This window comes from Cucumis sativus, chromosome 3 (assembly GCF_000004075.3).
Source record: "Cucumis sativus cultivar 9930 chromosome 3, Cucumber_9930_V3, whole genome shotgun sequence".
Classification (NCBI taxonomy): domain Eukaryota; kingdom Viridiplantae; phylum Streptophyta; class Magnoliopsida; order Cucurbitales; family Cucurbitaceae; genus Cucumis; species Cucumis sativus.
The window spans coordinates 38998936-39016572 of record NC_026657.2 but is presented as its reverse complement, the minus strand read 5'-3'; the positions used below and the strand labels follow the sequence as shown (position 1 = coordinate 39016572).

The 17637-nt window shown below is 31.3% G+C and overlaps 1 protein-coding gene across 3 annotated transcripts; it reads right to left on the bottom strand.

The window, feature by feature from the left end:
- Positions 1–9422: 9422 nt before the first annotated feature.
- On the bottom strand, positions 9423–16862 carry LOC101207469 (pyridoxine/pyridoxamine 5'-phosphate oxidase 1, chloroplastic). Of its 3 annotated transcripts, none has more exons than XM_011654267.2 (14): positions 16604–16862; positions 16338–16505; positions 16152–16190; positions 15490–15657; positions 15298–15403; positions 14510–14676; positions 14148–14390; positions 13897–13985; positions 12810–12860; positions 12627–12717; positions 11416–11520; positions 11264–11334; positions 11014–11134; positions 9423–9721 (listed from the first exon to the last, which is right to left on the bottom strand). In XM_011654267.2, the coding sequence occupies exons 1-13, from the start codon at positions 16733–16735 to the stop codon at positions 11020–11022; spliced, it is 1545 nt and encodes a 514-aa protein (XP_011652569.1). In that variant the 5' UTR covers positions 16736–16862; the 3' UTR covers positions 9423–9721; positions 11014–11019. The 3 variants fall into 3 exon arrangements, with proteins under 3 accessions (XP_011652569.1, XP_004136264.1, XP_011652570.1); XM_004136216.3 differs by having other exon boundaries at positions 11039–11134; positions 16604–16861; XM_011654268.2 differs by having other exon boundaries at positions 11039–11134; positions 16338–16521; positions 16604–16744.
- Between the last annotated feature and the right edge of the window lie 775 nt (positions 16863–17637).

Sequence of the window (17637 nt, the reverse complement as noted above, 5' to 3'; positions counted from 1 at the left end):
AAGACTTGCCAAAGCGAGCTAATCGGTGTGCGAGTATCTTAACAACTGCAAGGTTGGTGGTTACCTTGCGGTCTAACCGTTGTACTAAAAAAAAAACTTAGTAAGACTGTTTTGGATAAGGAAAAGTGTTTTAAAAAGGAAATGTTATTCCCATCATAACCAAATATATTGAATGGATATGGGGAAGGAGAAATGATTTTGAGTGAAGAACACTGAATATACCACTGTTCTTCAACCTTGTGCTTTTTGTTGAATTTTTATTTGATTTCCCTTGGGACAAACCATTCTCTTCCCAAGTCCATCTAGTGCAAGAATATTACTGATGGGATACTTTGTAAAGTGCCTTTAAAGGATCTTCCCTTTTTTTTCTCTTTGAAAAAAATGTTTGACTTATATTTGAAAATATTATAAATTATCCTTAAATGCTTTTTAGGATATTGGAAAGTATATGCCTTTTTAATACACTCTGCTTTGTTTGTTTGTTTATTTATTCCATACTATTTTCATCGAAATGTGAAAATAAAGGAGTTTAGGAGACATAGTGTGAGTTTATATTGTAGAACAAATGGAGTTATGGTATAAGTTATTAATATGTTGACGAGTTTGGAAATAAGTATATAACGTAGGTTGATTTTTCATTTTGTCTCTTAGACGTTTGAAACCTCAGCCACTATTGTTGAAAATTTTAAAATACTTAGATTATAATTATGAACCAAAATGATTATAATATATAACAAAATTTTAAATCTTTGATCGATATCAATAGACTTATATTAATGGATAGATATCATCAAAAAGACTTACCTAATTCTTTTTATAATATTTTATAGATATTTTAAACCGTTATCATTTTTCTTTAAGTTTAAGTTTTTTAAAATTATTATTTTCATTTTTTAGTCGTACAAATAAGAGATCAAAGATTTGAAGTTGAACCTTCAACCAAGTTATGTTTGACATTACACCATATTTTAACTTTGAAGCACAATGTGATGTGATGTAGGATTTACTACATCCTTCATAACAATGTGATATAGTTTACTGCATCCTCCTAAGAAGAATCAACGTTAAGGAAAATGTGTAAGTTTAAATGAATATAAACTTGGCAAGACTATAAATAATCGAGATCAAAATCATATTTAAATCAAAATAATTTAACAATAGAAAGTACATGGTGAGATTTTTTTATAATGATTCTTTAGGGTCATATAACCCTCAAATTTAAATATAACTGATAAAAGTATGAATCTAATTTAATAAAATCCCATCCCCCAAGTATGGGTACATATAACCACAACTAATATATATATAATTATATTTTTTTTTAAAGTATGAATATATAATAATAATAATTGAGATAATCAGACAAAAGGAGGAGAAATAAGCAAAATGAGAAGTGGGAATTAAGTAGTGGGAAGAAAAGTGAGTAGGGGGGGGTGAGAGCTGTTTTCCACTACAAATTACTTACACAAAGCAAAGTACATATTCATGGATGAACTATGCACTTAGATCAACCACTAAAGTCACCTTCTTTCCCATCCTTTACCAAACTTTGTTTTTCACTTATTTACCCATTAGTCAAAATTGATAATAAACATAATTTTGTAGATTTAAAAAGAAATGCATCATTTTGTTTTCATTGATGCTCAGATGATGCATCTTGCATAGTGTATTCATAATTTTTCATGTGGTAAATTTTACTTTTTACTTTTTTTAAGAAAAATATTTTATATTTTATTGAAAATGAGCACATAGATAGATGGTGTTCGAGACGCAACCAAGTATTACGCATTAAGTTATGTTATAAGTTCTTTTATAAAAAAAAATAAATTTATTCAACAAACCCTAATCACCGACAAGCCTCCTCCCCTCAAATATTACACAGGATCCTAACCATATCATTATGCCTAGAAAAAAAAAACTCTTCTAATCCCCAAACAGCAATGCGACTTGGGTGATGAGCAACCTTATTCGCAGAGCGTGCACAACAAGCAAAAGAAATCACACATACCATCAACAAAACCCAACGACTCTGTTAAAATCAAAGACTTATACTTCATGGAATTAATAAGATTAGTACAATCAGATTCCACAACCATATGAGAACATACTCATGACCGAAGTAATCAGAATGTACACTCAAACCTCTAATCCTGGCTAATGCTTCAAGAACCTCTTTAGGCCATTTAACCTCCACTCTCGCACAACCAGCTAGGATAAAGGCTCCAGCAGAATAACAAACAACCTAGCTAGTGCCACTGATCTCCTCAACATCATTCCAAGAAGCATCCAAGTTGAACTTCCAAAAATCAGCATTAGACGCCATCCAAATCTCCTGACTTCTTGGGCTCTCGCTTGTCATCAACATCGATCATCCCCACCAACACCCACAAACTCATAAACATGAAAGGAGATCTTGTTCAGCAAAACACTGCTTTCTGAGGCCTTCTCGCTTTGCAATAAACTGTTTTTGTAGTTTCAGACCCCCACATTAGATTAGCAGCCTTCTCCCGGTTCTACTCTCCCAACCCATTTAGAACCCCATTCCAACAGTCCGTTGTGCTCCAAAATGTTCAGAAACTAAGAAAATCTTTATATAAATAAGAGAAAAATGAGAGTCAAATGCTTTTAACAAATTTACACGTGGTTTGTCGACTCCACATAAGACCTACAAAATAAACAAAAAGGATTAGTAGCAACTCCTTTCTTGCAAATGTTATCCAGAGTAGGCAAAATCGTTTGTGATAAACTTCCACACTATCATTTTAACTTTTAGAAGGGTTTGACAAGTTTTAAAACTCTCAACATTGAATTAATAGAAAAAAATAATAATAAATCTGTTAGATATAAGTTTATGTTTCACGAAACCCTAAACTTTTAATTTTGTTTTAGTAGATTTGTTAATTTTAAAAAACTCATAAGTTTACAATCTAAATTTGTAATTTTAAAAATTGTAAGACTTAATAGATATGAACTATAAAATTTAGGAACTAAATTATAATATAACCGAAATGTTAATTAAAACTTTCAATTAGGTTAACGAATTTATAGGTGAAATAAATTTGACCCGAACTAAGAATTGTACAAAACTAACACAAAACGGTGAAGTTTAATATATTTTCTTTTATTTTGAATTCAACTATGAAGTATTGAACCTTTTTCACTTCTTTAATATTTTCTCTCTTTACTATTGAGTAATGACACTATTATTTTACTATATAATCTTTAATTTCTTTTTATCACATATATAAAAGTTTGATCAAATCTTGACTAATCTAACTCTTTCAAAATTTTCCCATATATATATTTAGTCAAAATCAAATGTAACTTCAAAGTACAAAGCTCAATAATTCAAACCCAAATTCATCTTATCCTCCAATAATATAATAAAGCAATGTAAATAGAATCAACCAATATTATTCACATCGTTCAATGAATTTCTTTTTCTTTTTCCTTTTCTGAAATAATTGTATTTAAGTGATATAATTTTATAAATATTTTAATTTATTTTGTTATATTTAAAAATGTTATAGATATGTATTCAAATTTCTCGTAAACTTAAAAGTCAATTATTCTACATAAGACAACGATCAAAATGCAAATATGATAGAATTTTACTAGAGAAATCTAAAAGACGATAAATAAGTGTTAATCCATTGGAACACGACTTCTTAAAATTTAACGTGGATAATGCTATTGAATTTTAATAAATTATTAGAAATGCTTGAGAGCGCTACAAAAGTTTTGAAAAGAGTGTTTTCGCAATAGATATCAAGTGTTATCGTAATCTTTTTTCACATAGTAGATATCTTTTTCGTGGGCAATAGTTTTTTTTTTTTTTTCATATTTGGAATCTTTCGTCTTAGTTTTATTGTTTTCTCTTAACTTTGTCGTTATTTTTATGCTCATTCGTGGAATAGTTCTATTAGAGTACGTTTGAGTTATCTCTAGCTATGAAAAAAAATGTTTTTTAAAAATACAATTTCTCCTAAACACTTTCTTTAAAATGAGTTTAAAATTTAAACATTTATACACGTTTGGTTAAATCTTTTTGTAAGGGTTTATATGTATAATTCTGTTTAAAGCCTATTTTCTCAAAATTTGGTTACAAATGTTTTATTTAAAGTCGATTATTTTTCCATCTCATCTTTTAAAAAGTTACAAAACACTTTAATTTTTTTTAAATGATTTTTTTTCCTTCAAATTTAAACACTTTAAAAGTAATCCAAACACACTCAAAACAATAATATCATCAATTGGTATATACCAACCAAACAATTTATTTTTCCTCATTCAACATTTGAACCAAGAGAAGACAATGATCCAAATGGAAAAGCCATGCATTGCATCAATCAACTAATTCTTACCTAATAACCTCACCATATCCTGTTCCTTTCTCTCTAAAATTGATAAACAAGTCTTCTTTTGAGTAATCAAATGTCAATTATTTAATCAAGTTGATGTAATTAGAGATAGATTAAATTAATTAGGTTGTTATTTCCCGTTTGAATTTTATAAAATTTCAAATGATTTAACGAAGACCGTCCAAATTAAGACTTGACAAGAGAATCATAATCATCATCTTAAACACATGTGATTCCAAATCAATTAATCTTATCAAAGTCTCTTCAATGGTCAAATTATGGGCCATAATGGAAAAAGTTTTCTTTCTTTCTTTAGGGGAAAAATCACATGGCCTATATGAATTGAATGCTAGTGGGAGTGGGTGTCCTAAGAAATTTTTAGTTTACTTGAGAAATTTAAAAAAGAAAAACATGATTTTTATAAAGAAAAACATGAAATTCCACTCTAAGTGTGTCTTTGACACATCTAATTGGTAAGAAGTCTCTTCCTTAAAAGCTTAGACAAACAATATAATTGCCCAAATCTAAATCTCCCTTTTCAACAGTTTTTGTGATTTTCAAGGCTTATTTGTGATAAAGTATACATATATATCTTTTTTCATTTCCATCCACTTCTTGTAAGATCTTACACAAAATATAGAAAGTAAAGTGAACCTATCAGATTATTTCACCGATATAAATCTTTGATTTCGCTCTATTTTTTTTTAAGAGAAAATATCCTTAGAACAAAAAAAAGTGATTGTGATAATTCAAATGAAGTGAATTAGACACCAATTTGAGCATATAATCAATATTTGTATTTTTATTAGTCTTTTAAAAACGAAACCAAACCCTAAAGAGAAAAAGAAAAAGATGGTTTCGAAAAACTTATTATTTTTGTTTTTGAAATTTAGCTAAAGTGTAATACTTTTTTCATCAAACGTGAAAGTCGTAATTGAACAATTGGAACAAAATTCCAAACATAAATTTATAAATAAAAGACTAGAAACGAAATCGTCACCGACTTGAAATATTTAATTGCTATATTCATCTACTAAGTGGGTCAATTTTATTCTAGCTAGCACCAATGTGTCATGTCTTTTTTGCTAAGCCTATATTATTAGTACATGAATTTGAAAGGTAATATAGCTTAAAACCCATAATAACCCTAAAACACTTGCTTAAAGATAGACAAATTACTCTTTTCATAGTAAATTTAGTTTTAAAATCCAAACTCATACTAGAGCTCCATAGAACCAAAACGTGTATTCCATATAATAAAAAAAATGGCATCTAATCAAGAATGGTGAACCTAAAAGAGACACCATCTTGAGAGGCACTATTCTCGGACTTGTGGTAGCATGGCATGGTTCTTAACTTCCTAAATCGAGTTTTATTGAACGAATTTAAAATTTGTAATTTAATCAGTAGAGCAACCAAGAATGGTTTTGGTTGATGATGGAGGAATAATTAGAAAGGTGTCTTTTTGAAAACTTAGAAAGGAAGTGAGGGCAAAAAAGAAAGGGGGGATATTGGGTCAACCTCCATTAATGGTTTAATTAGAAGGGTTGAAAGAGATGTTGAAGGAAGGTGAGTGAGTGGGTGTTTGAAATCATTCAACAACACATAATTGGATTAAATCAATCTCTGTTGCAAAAGCTCCAACCACTTTGGTGAGATTGACCCAACCATCTCCCACTTGTGGAATATTAAATAGCATTGGCCCAAAATCCATTAAAGAAAAAGGGCCATTTTTATAAACACAATTTTTTAAAAAAAATTGAATATATCATAACTTTTTTTGTGTGTGAGAGTGATGGGTAATAATAATAAAAGCCAATGCCCATTTTGAAGAGAGGAAAGAAAGAAAGAAAGTGGCTCAGTCAACTTGGTGTCAAATTTACCTTTAAAGAAAATATTTAAAATTGAGGTTTAGTTTAGTCAAAAGAAAGCTTAAAAAGCAACTTTTTGAGTGATAATGCAATAAATAAATATATATATATATTAAGTGTTGAGAGAAAGGAATGAGGATAGGGATAGAGATATGGATGGCAACCTTTGTGATTCCTCTAAACTAAACTTCCCCACACTTTTAAAAGTTGTTTCCAACTGTTTTGTAGGGTATTGTCTCTCGAAACACATTCAAACTTACTATTTTGCTAATTTCTTCGCAATTTTACTTTTTGGGAAGGTCTTGTATAAAAGGTAAAAAGTCGTCGTGAAAGTATAGTAATAGTTACAATTATGCTTTCAAACTTTTAATTGTAAAAGTTTGGACATTCAAACTTATAGTAGTTTAGTTATGGAAGTTTGAGAGTTTAGTTTTTAATGTTTTTATATGTTTGAGAGCTTAATTTTTACTACCGAAAGATTAGGGATATAATTGGAATTAAAGGTTGTGTGGTGCTTACCACATAAGTTTTGGTGCTTAAGTTGGCAAAGAAATTTGTATTGCAACAAGTTGAGAATGAATTTTTGTATGTGAAATGATTTACTTGCTTTAGGGGTTCCCCTTGTTTACAGCATTTGTTGACCTTGGTCCCCTTTGGTTTAGGGTTTCCAACGCATAAATGGATTCTCTTTTCATGTATGTGTTGAGCGTAGACGTGATACCTCGTGACCCCCTAGTGCTTAACCTCGTCTTTGGTCGAAGTAGAGCCTCGTGTAATGGACCTAGCTCATTTTAGTTTTTTTCGTTTGATCTTGGTCGGTCCTAATTCTAGCTCTTTTAACTTGAATATTATCGCTTTTTTAATTCCTAAAAACCTTAAATACCCTTTGATCCAATTATTGACTGATTTGACTCAACTCATATAGATGACACAACTCAAATACATACATATAGATTACAATATGAGTAGTTTGAATTCTCCCCAACCAAACTCACGAAAAATGTGAAAGTATCCATATATCTATAAAAATTTAAAACTATAGTTTTAACTTAAAATTTTGATTTTTACCTTTTGTGCTAAGAAATTTGATATAAAAATTGAGACTATTTATAAAACTTTTGTATAGTTCAGAAATATTTTTTAAAATGTGTAAAAAAAAATTCGTTCAATTATTTAGGAAAGTTTGAAAACATTCTTCAAACTTTTTAAAGTTTAAAAAGTTTAAAGACATTTTTTTATAATTTAGCAGGATAAAAACAAAACATTAGAACTGTAGTCTCTATCTAATATTCTAAATAATAAAAAAGAATCTTTTTCAGTCTTTAAATTTAAAACAATATTTTATAAACATATTAAAATGTAATCAATTAATATAAAATAGAGAGATAGAAAAAGAAAACCAAAAAAAATATCTTAATCAGTGGAAGTCTATATCAGTGTAAAAGGCAAAGATCTTCAAAAATATCAGAAATCCACATCATGGAAAAACCTTCACATTCTACTGCTAAAATATTAACCTCATAAATGTGATATTGTTTTTATTTCTTAAAACCACATGCTATTCCTTTTTAAAAAAAAAAAAAATTAAGGAAGATTGATATTATTTTTTATTTTCCAATTTTTTTTTAAAAAAATTCATTTTTACTTTCCAAATTTTACTAAAAGCAACGATTTAATTCTTAAACTTTCGTTTGTAATAATTTGAATGAAGTAATTTAGTCTTTAAAATTCATTATCCAACAATTTAGTTTTTATATTTTAAAGTCGTTAGATTTAGTTTTAATGTAGGAATTTGTGTTAAGATGTAATGAGAATTTTTTTTGGCTCAATAATTTTATTAATACAAAGTAAATATCATTTAGTTATGAATTCTTTTAATGTTAGGGACAAATTTAAAATTAAAAAAGACAGAAATTTTTACACATTAATATTTAATTTGATAAAATCTATTGGAAACATTAAAATTGTTTTTTCAATCATTACATAAGCTTTAATTTACATTTTCTTTTATAATTCAACTTAGCTCAGTATTAATTAATAAATATCACATTCTATATGATAAACTAGATGAATGACGGTGGCATTATTTTGTAGATATTTATTTTGTTAGATTCAAAATTAATTCCATTTAAAATAATAATAATAACAATTATTTAGAAAAAGGAAAAAAGGAATGATTAATTGAGGCAGTGCTTTGCATTGGACCCCTTCTAGAACCCACCTTAGTAGAGGCTATTGGATTTATTTGGCAGTGCAAAAGACAATATGACATGATACCCTTTTTCTTTTCCTAAGGCTTTCCCATTCAACGAAATCTTTTCCCAAGGCTTCCTCCCTATATCCTTAGAAAGATATATTTCTAACAGATTGATCCTTTCATAATGCTCATTTTGGACCTTGAAATTTGAAAAAACGATCTTATGAACTATTCATTTTCATTTTTACTTCACTTTAAATGGATAATTATTTAATTCAATAACCAAAATAAATAGTTTGAGAAATATAGGAACCAAAATTGAATATTTTAAAAATACGTATGTTCTCGGGCTAAGCAAATGTGTTCCATAGTCTATGAACCTTTTTACTGATAAATTCGAAACTTTTAGAGATAATTCGTTTTGTAAAATATAAATTTGACTTTGTATAATGAAACTCCACAGTAATAAAAACGGAGAGCAAATAGTATAACCTTCAAAATCCATGGACTAAATTCCCAATTTAACCTTAAAACATGCTTAAAAATGAGATGAGAATATAATACCATAGGATGGGGTTTGCACCCTGACCCAAACCCATATGTAAAATACTTATTCCATGTTTTTTTGTGTTTTTTAATATCACTCGAAAAATGACTTCAAATCCTCCAAAATAAATTTTGTTGTTATGAAGCATGCATGAAAAAAAAAATGCATTTAAAAACGTAACATAAAACATGAATTGTGAGTAATTAAATTTGTCTTTTGAAGTTACTTTGAACATATTCATAATCATCTCAAAATCACTCCCAAATATGTTTTTAATCGTTAATAATCTTCATTGTCACCGAAGCTGACCTCTCAAAACGAGACTAATAAAAGAAGTAAGTCATCGATCAATATGTTAGTAAGCCAAAATAAAAGGTTATTTAGGTTGGGGTTATACACCCACTTCCTAGTCCATATACATTTGGATATATATAAACCTGTTATTCTAGTAGAAAACATGCTATTTTATTTAAAAATATGCTCCCTGATAGTAAGGCAAATAAGAAATTGTATGAAAATGCCATATAGATATATTTTGATGGCAGCCGTAACGTTTGCAATTATTCATAAAATCATACAACAGTAGAATGTTAGACATTAAACATAAAAGAGGGAAAAATAAAAAGAAGCATGATATGTAAAAGGAAAGAACAAGGTACGTGAATGATGGAGGAGCCATCAAGGAGCCAACCGTTCTACTTTCCAAGCTTTTTTTCCATCTATATCGCAAGGGGAATATTGCAACCTGTTGAGAACAAAACCATGCAATACCTGTGAGTAATTCGAAGACTTGAACGTTCAAATAGTACTAATATCTTTTAAACTAAAAAGAAAAGAGTAGTTTTCGAACATCAGTTTTTGTTAGTAATACAAGTGTTTCCTTGATATAAATGAAAATTAAGAGAAAACAAGCATAAATTTCAAAAACTAAAAAGTATTAAGGGAAAAAATGGTGCCTTGATATTGTATCTTCTCCATACTGAAAGAGAACATGCATGGCCAATAAGTATCATAATGAATCTAAGCTTTTCTTTTCCAGTGGTCAGAATCATCAGTTGACACCAATAATTTATGTAGAGTTCTTTTTAAGAGAATGGGAACTAATTAAGTATAGGCAGATGAAAAATATCCCAAACCTAAAAGAGATTACAAAAAGGAAATAAAAAATAATAATAATTACAATGATCTTCAAAAACCAGACACCAAGCAGACAAAAAAAATCAACCCTCTTCCTAAAATCTGCAAAGAACCTACATCCCTTTAAAAGTTCTTTTTATTTTCTTTATTATTATTATTATTATTTTTTAAAATATATATTTAAAAAAAAAATATTCCTTTCAAGACGCAATGTGCCAAAAGCATTATTCAACAGGGTCACGGCTTTATTCTCAAAAGGATGACTAGTCAAATTTTTTTATGTGAACTCTTTTCAATTTCAAGCAACGACCATACGTTCTGAAGGTTCAGTGTTCCACCAGCAAACCATGGAAGAAAAGAAGGAAAAGAAAAAAACAAAAAAGTCATCCAAGATCTAGGAATTCTGAATGCATTATGCGCTGAAAAGAAATTCCAGGATTTTTGAAAGCTCTCTTCCTAGGTATTCTGAATTCATAATTCTTTGCAAAGGATTTCTGAAAGCTATCCCTAAAAAAGGGGGATATTGGAGAGATCATCATTCTCTCAGCGTACCCCTCTCTTGTGATCTCTTTCAAGTTCTCAACTGAGAGTAAACTAGACGGTAGAAAAAAACTTATTTAAAATCTTCCAAGTTAGTTAGAGTGAATTATTTCATGACCTGAGAATTCCCTACCAACTCAGCCGCATTAATCTTCAAAGACATCTTTGGTAGCTAGAAATGAAATTATTGTATAGCCAAAAGACCAGTGAAACGTTCCTCGTCAGTTATTCTGATTGACAGACAATCCAAGCACTAACTTAATCGACTCACTTGACCAAAAAAATTAATAGAAAGCTTGCAAGGCTGCAACACATCTATTATCCAATGACATGCACCCAAATAGAGTATTAGTAAACCACCTGCCCTTAGAGGGATGAAAATAACCTGTCGTGTAACCGAGATGGCTGCCCCTGCCAAAACTCAAAAAGTTCTGGTTTAAGCCTGTATCCTCCCCAGTGTTTTGGTTTCGGAATCAAACTTCTGCAAATAGAAGAACAAGATATCAACTTCAGTCGATGTGTTTGGATGCATGTAGAAATATTGGAAACAGTTATTTTAATTCACAATGTCTTCTTGTTGGTTGGTCGCTCAAGATAAAAGTGAGCATACCCATTCGAGAATCTATCCTCTAGTTCCTTGTACTTATCGATGAGAAAATGTCTTCCAGGAACTACAGAACTCTGAATGAGAAAGCAGCATCATAAATCTAGCAATATCAGCATTTCCATTATTCAATGAATGAAGAATGCATTGAAACGGACCTGTGGGCTCACAATTGCACCAAGCTGGCTTCCTCGAGGACGGCTGTGGAAATACTGCTCAGATTCCTCTTCAGAAACTTTCTGTACAGGTCCTTCCACTCTCACCTACAAAGTAACGATTAGACAATATTTAATACAGCAGGTATATTCATTGATATTGCGTTGCCTTAGTCTAAAAGTGAGATGAAGGCACTGACATTTGCCACTATAGTCGTGAAAGAATCCCAGATAAATATTATGAAGTATGGAAAATACTAAAAGCTATTTCAAGAAAATATAATAAACATCACCCCCACTCACAAAAGAAAAAAAAGGTGTGAAGTTTTTCGCTTGGCTTGGTGAATTAGAAGGAAGGATACTCTTGATATCATTCAAATTTTTTTGCCCTCATCTTCGCCTAAAACGTAATCCCTACGAAAGATGACTGTCCACTCAAGACTTGAATCATGTGTTATCAAGGTGCTCTTTTACTAATGAGTATGCATATATATAAAAGAAACAAATTTCATTGAGCAAATGAAATTACAAATGCAGGGAGGAAGTTTCACTATTGTGAAACGATCAAGAACATTGTCCTAAATCATCCTTTTTCAAGAGAGAGGGTTTATATTATACTGAGGAGTTTATTTGCAATTTTCTGGAGTATATCATTGGAAAATGATCTTTTCAAACATTAGGCTTTTTTTATGGATATTTGGAAATTCACCAGCTTAATTGCTTCTCTTATTTCATACTTTTCAAATTTTACATAGCTATTTGTTATTCTTTTGTTACTATTAGTTGAGAAGCCTTCTTTAACTCATCTCCTCTCTTTTTGTTGGAAATCCGTGCTTTTTGAATGAAAGAACACAAGTGGACCAACAAAAAGAATAACCCAACACAAACAGAGCATAAACAAAAACCTATGCTGCGTACATTGGGCCTAGACATTCTTTCTATGGCCTGGCCATCTATATGAGCACTAGTTTTTTTTAAAAAAAATTACAGATTCAACCAGATAAATAGAAAATGTAATTTCACAAAATACTCCATAATAAGAACAAACGGCCAAGCTGCTACCAAAGTAGAGACGAAAGTAAGTTAAGAACTTTGATTGACCACTAGGTTCCAATTTTCAAGCACATTCAAGGACAGAATGTGGTAAATCGACTGGACCTAATCAAGCACACATTCATGAGAAAATAGAATAAAACCGAAAGTTGTTATTTCACCTGCCTATTGAGACCTTCCCAAAAGAAAAGAAGTGAAGCACGAGGATTTTCAGCTAGATTATGTGCTTTCTGACTTTCATAATTTGTGTACCTGTAGACCAGGACAGCAATAAGAGAGAAGTTACTTTCAGGTGCAGGGAAAATATTATTTGCTTCCACTTGATAATAATCTCATATACTGACCAGACAAAACCATCTTCATCAACTCCTTTTAGCAAAACCATGCGAGATGATCTGAAGGAACAAAGTGAACCAGAAAGGTCAATCCCTTCTATAAATAAAATTTCTTCTTTCCTTCATTTCTTTTTTTGTATCAAAACAGGACACTTTTCAGTTATCATCAAGACTAGAAATAATAATTTTAGATTCAGGTGGAACTTAGAGTTTCACAGCGAATGGTCTAATGGAGACTTGCAAGGGTCCAGTTATTTGATGCTACACCAATTATGTAAGGACAAAAAGCAATCAGAATGAGCAAATTAACAAGAGTGTCAGAAAGAGGATGATAAAAATGGTTTTCTGATATTCTGGAAAGTAAAAAACATTGAGAAATATTAAGAGAGACAGAAAAAGATGGAGAATATGTTTAATTATAATAGATATCAACTAGGCTTATCTTGGAACTGAAAAATGAACAAATAAAGTTGATTGCTGCCCACTCTCCTATTCTATTTTCCTTCTTCATAGAGTATTCAAATCTCTAACCTTTAGGTCAAGGACATAATGTCTTAATCAATTAAGTTATATTCAGGCTGGCTGATATTCTATTGCTATATGGAGCTTGTGTTAATGAGATGGGAGAAAGATTTATCACTCAGAACCTCATTTCCCCCTCCTTACATACCCTCCTCATACGAGCACGTATATTGTGACTTGCTCGATGACCTTGTGGGAAAGACTCCACAAGATTTTTCTTTTCCACTGGGCATTACCAGTCTCATCTCATGTGCCTCAACTTGAAAAAAAAAAGAATGATCTAGCTAAAGGCTAAACCTTTAGCTATAACCCCACCAACCTCCATCCTCCAACAGACCACTCCCTTAGGAAAACTCCATAAGATCGAAGAAAAAAAGTGGATGTCCAATCCCAAAGCTTGAACTATATTGTGATGCCATTCCCATCAACAAAAGAAGACCCACTTTTCTACATTCAAGTGGTAAATGATTGTCTAAAGTTTACATAACCAGAATTGTTTGAAAAGGATCAAATTCATTATGAAATGTTGCATTCAAAACAAATGATTGTCAAAAGAAAGAGAAACTGAGCTCACGGTTTTCCATCACTTGTAGCTGTGGACAAAGACATTGCATTGGGTTCCCGTAAGTTAGCAGCAACTGCATCGTCAAACCATTTGAGGAACTGCAAGATAACTACTGGTTCACTACAGCTAGAAACAATGAAGTTAACAAAGGACTATTTTTGAATAAAGAAAAGTTGTAACTTCATTATAGAAGATGTATGTCAATATAAGCAACAACAGAAAAGAGAACTTTCACTAAGTGACAAGAATCTAGTATTCACCTGACGCATAGGATCAGCATCTACAGTTTCTTCAAGAAATTCTGGAGAAATATAGTTTTCTCTAAGAGCAGCAATATCAACTTGTGGAGGCTTTCCTATTCGAACACACATTGCAGTGCCAGGATAAGGAGGAAGATGAAGGTTATATTTGTTCACAATAGATGGTGGCACAAATCTGCCGCCTAAAAAATGATGTGGACCATTGAATTTCTTTGCACACAGCTTTGGGGCAGTCAGAGAAACCTAGCATAAATGATGTTTGGCGATCTAGTTGGTTTATTTATATAAAATTGGTTCAGGAGGAATTTTACAAATTTATGTCATAAACATAAATAATTAATTAAAATCAAACGATATCATACCAACATATCAGGTTTAAAGCTGCTATCACTAATATCCCCTTCTTCAACATGCCATCCAGATGGAATATCTACAGAAACAATAGCAGGACTTCTTTGATCTGCTTCCTTGTACACATTTAAAGAGGAAAGCCTTTGGATCAAATCATCAAATGGTGGCCTTGGAGCACCTAAAAATTAAAATAAGTAATAAATAAATAACAAACGACAATCAATATGATAAATGATACAGAAGAGTTATTCTGATTAAAATATGGTATTGTGTGCAGTGTCTTCTTTTTTCGTTTCTTTTTCTATAATAAGAAAACCCCTGTCATCTTAGAAAATGAAAGACTTGTGACAAATATGAAAGTTGTAATGGTGGAGATGGTTTGAACAAATAGCAAAAACCAGTGAAAATGTCGTCACAATGATAAGAAATGGCCAAATTCCATCACTGTCAGTGAAGATAAAAAATAAAAACAAGTTTTAGGTCCATTATTTATATTGAGGCTTTTTAGAATTGCTAGATAATAATCTTAAATACAATGCATTTCCTTGATAGAATATGCAATATGTAAATTAGAACCTAGAGATATTGATACAGCGTTTAAGGTTGCTTCTCTAATAATTCATTGTCTTTTACATCAGTTCTGAGGTACTAATCCATGAACAGTTCTCCTGTCCTATACTCCAAATTTAGAAAAAAGAAATGACTAATTGATGGTAATGTTGGAGGTTTAGTTCTATGAAACAGTAACTTGATTACTGAGAGCAGGAAGATGTAAAATGGAAAAGCAGGAAGATATTACCATGGAAAGAGAACCCGAAGATTGCATCAATTATAATGTCAAAATCCTTTGACAAATCCAAAGGCAAGTCCTCCACTGTCAAGAAAGGAACTGCCAGTGATTCCAGCTACAAAACCGCTAAATTGGATTAGAAATTCAGCCAAACCAGTAATGAGCAGGGAAAAGAGTACAAATATGCTTTGTAAACTCAACCTGAGTAACCAAACCAGCATAAAGAGGCTTTGCAGTCTTCTTTGGATAACAAATAGATGGCTTGTATCCAAAGTGAAACAGATGACGAGCAGCCACGAGACCATCTCCACCATTGTTTCCAGGACCACAGATAACAAGAACACGCTTATACTCACTGGCTTTGAAAACCTGTTGAAGAGATGTATTCATTGACGCGAAAAAGAAAATGTGGATGGTGACTGGTGAGTGGTTCGTTGATAAAATAAAATAAAACAAAATCTTGGGTCTCAAATTATTTGCCTAACAAAAGTTTATTTAACCTCCTTCATCCTACTTCGTTGAGCTACACAAAGATTCGTCCAGGGCGCCTTCTAACTTGTGAGAAAAACACTTACTAAGGGTTGGAATATAGAATAATCAACAAAAGAATATGATCCATACACTGACTGTAGAAGAAAAACAGTGGCCAGTGTAAATTAACACTGATACATCAAACTGTTACCACAAAAGTAACCTAAAGATTACACGCATGCCCCAGTGAGCTCAGTGCTCTATAGACGTGCAGGGATACATCAATATCATTGATAAACAGGAATGAAGCCGTTGACAAAATACAATTCAATCTCACCAAATGGTAAGTACCAGCCATTTCTACCCAAATTAAATGCCAATGGGAAGCATACCTCTGCTACTGAAGTGGCTACACTCAATCCAGCCAGCTCCTGAACCCAAAATATTTGAACAGGTTAACTTTCTGTATAGTAGAGTGTCGAATGAGACCAATTTTGGACCCAAGTAGAGAATCGAAACATTTACTGACACCCATCAAAAGAATTTCGAGAAATGAAGCAAACAATAGCAAAACTAACCATCAATTGATCGATGCTGAATCCGAGAGAGCCCATAAGAATCTCATCGACCTCAGCTGCTTCCCTCTGCGACAGATACGAAATGGCCTCCAGATTCTGCATAGCTTCAACACGAGACTTCGAGGAAAACCAACGAATCCCAGAGCTTGGATTCGGCCGAAAAACACCCTAACAATATAATTTACTACACAATTCAGTAGAGAGAAAAATGCGGCAAACACAAATAACAACACAAAACATATACGAGAGAGAGAGGGGGAACTAACGTGTGGGATATTGAAGAGAGGGATTTGGAAAGAGCGAGAAGCTTGAGGAATGATGAGTGTTGAGTTGGAGAATGAGTGGTGGGTGAAAAACAAGCGTGTCATCAAATGGGTTTTGCGAAGAAATGGACGCATCCCTATAGGAAGATTTGCAGACTAAGCCGTCTTCGCATTGCTTTCACTTCGGGGATAGGCAAAAGGTTGCCGCTGAACTGATGACAATCAATTCTATCGCGGGGCCAAAGCCAACGTCTGCTTTCGCGCCTCCATGGTTACTTTTTTATCTTTTATTTTTTATTTTAACCATTATTATTATAAGCATTCTTTTAAAAAAAACAAAATAAATTAAAATATTTTATAAGAATGTAAACAAATTTTGTATTCTATTATAAAAATTGATACACTTCTATTCTTTTTTATCAATGTCTCACTCACGTTCTTCGCATATTAGTATTTATGACGGTTTATTATAAATAAAGACACTGAAAAAATGGTTGAAAATACTTATAAATGTTTGAGAATAATAATTTGAGTGTATATTATTAATTAATTTACAATAACTTTTTAATATATATTTAAAACAAATTCGAATACTTCCTTTATCAAAATTTTAAATAATAGCAATAAAGGAGATTGGTGGCAATATGTGGAACCTAGCAATGTCTAAGTCCAAATACAATATCTTAAAGTTCCCATCTTTAAACTAAAGGCCAATTTTCTAGGTTCACTTTTTATCCCAAAAAAACCTAGCAATTGTCTCAAAATCTAAAAGGGTAATAATTATTTTTTTGAAATCAATGTTGATAAAATAAAGGTGCAACTTTGGTTTATTCTTTATTAGTTCCTCTCTCTAATATTATGTTTTACTATTCTAAGGTTTTGTATGGTGTAGTTCTTCTCCATCTTTTTTTATTCTTTTTTTATTTATTTACTGAGGAATATTTTCTTTGATTTTATTCATTACTTTAACGAGTGCACACTTGAGTTGAAAATTTGTGTTAACATTGAGAAGCACCAAGATTTTATAAAATTCATAT

Coding starts and splice junctions, on each gene's coding strand:
- LOC101207469 (XM_004136216.3), bottom strand. CDS start 16,735: ATGCGTCCATTTCTTCGCAAAACCCATTTGATGACACGCTTGTTTTTC. Junction 12,861..13,896: donor GCTACAAGTGATGGAAAACC/GTGAGCTCAGTT, acceptor TTGTTCCTTCAG/ATCATCTCGCATGGTTTTGC. Junction 11,335..11,415: donor GTGCAATTGTGAGCCCACAG/GTCCGTTTCAAT, acceptor TTTCTCATTCAG/AGTTCTGTAGTTCCTGGAAG.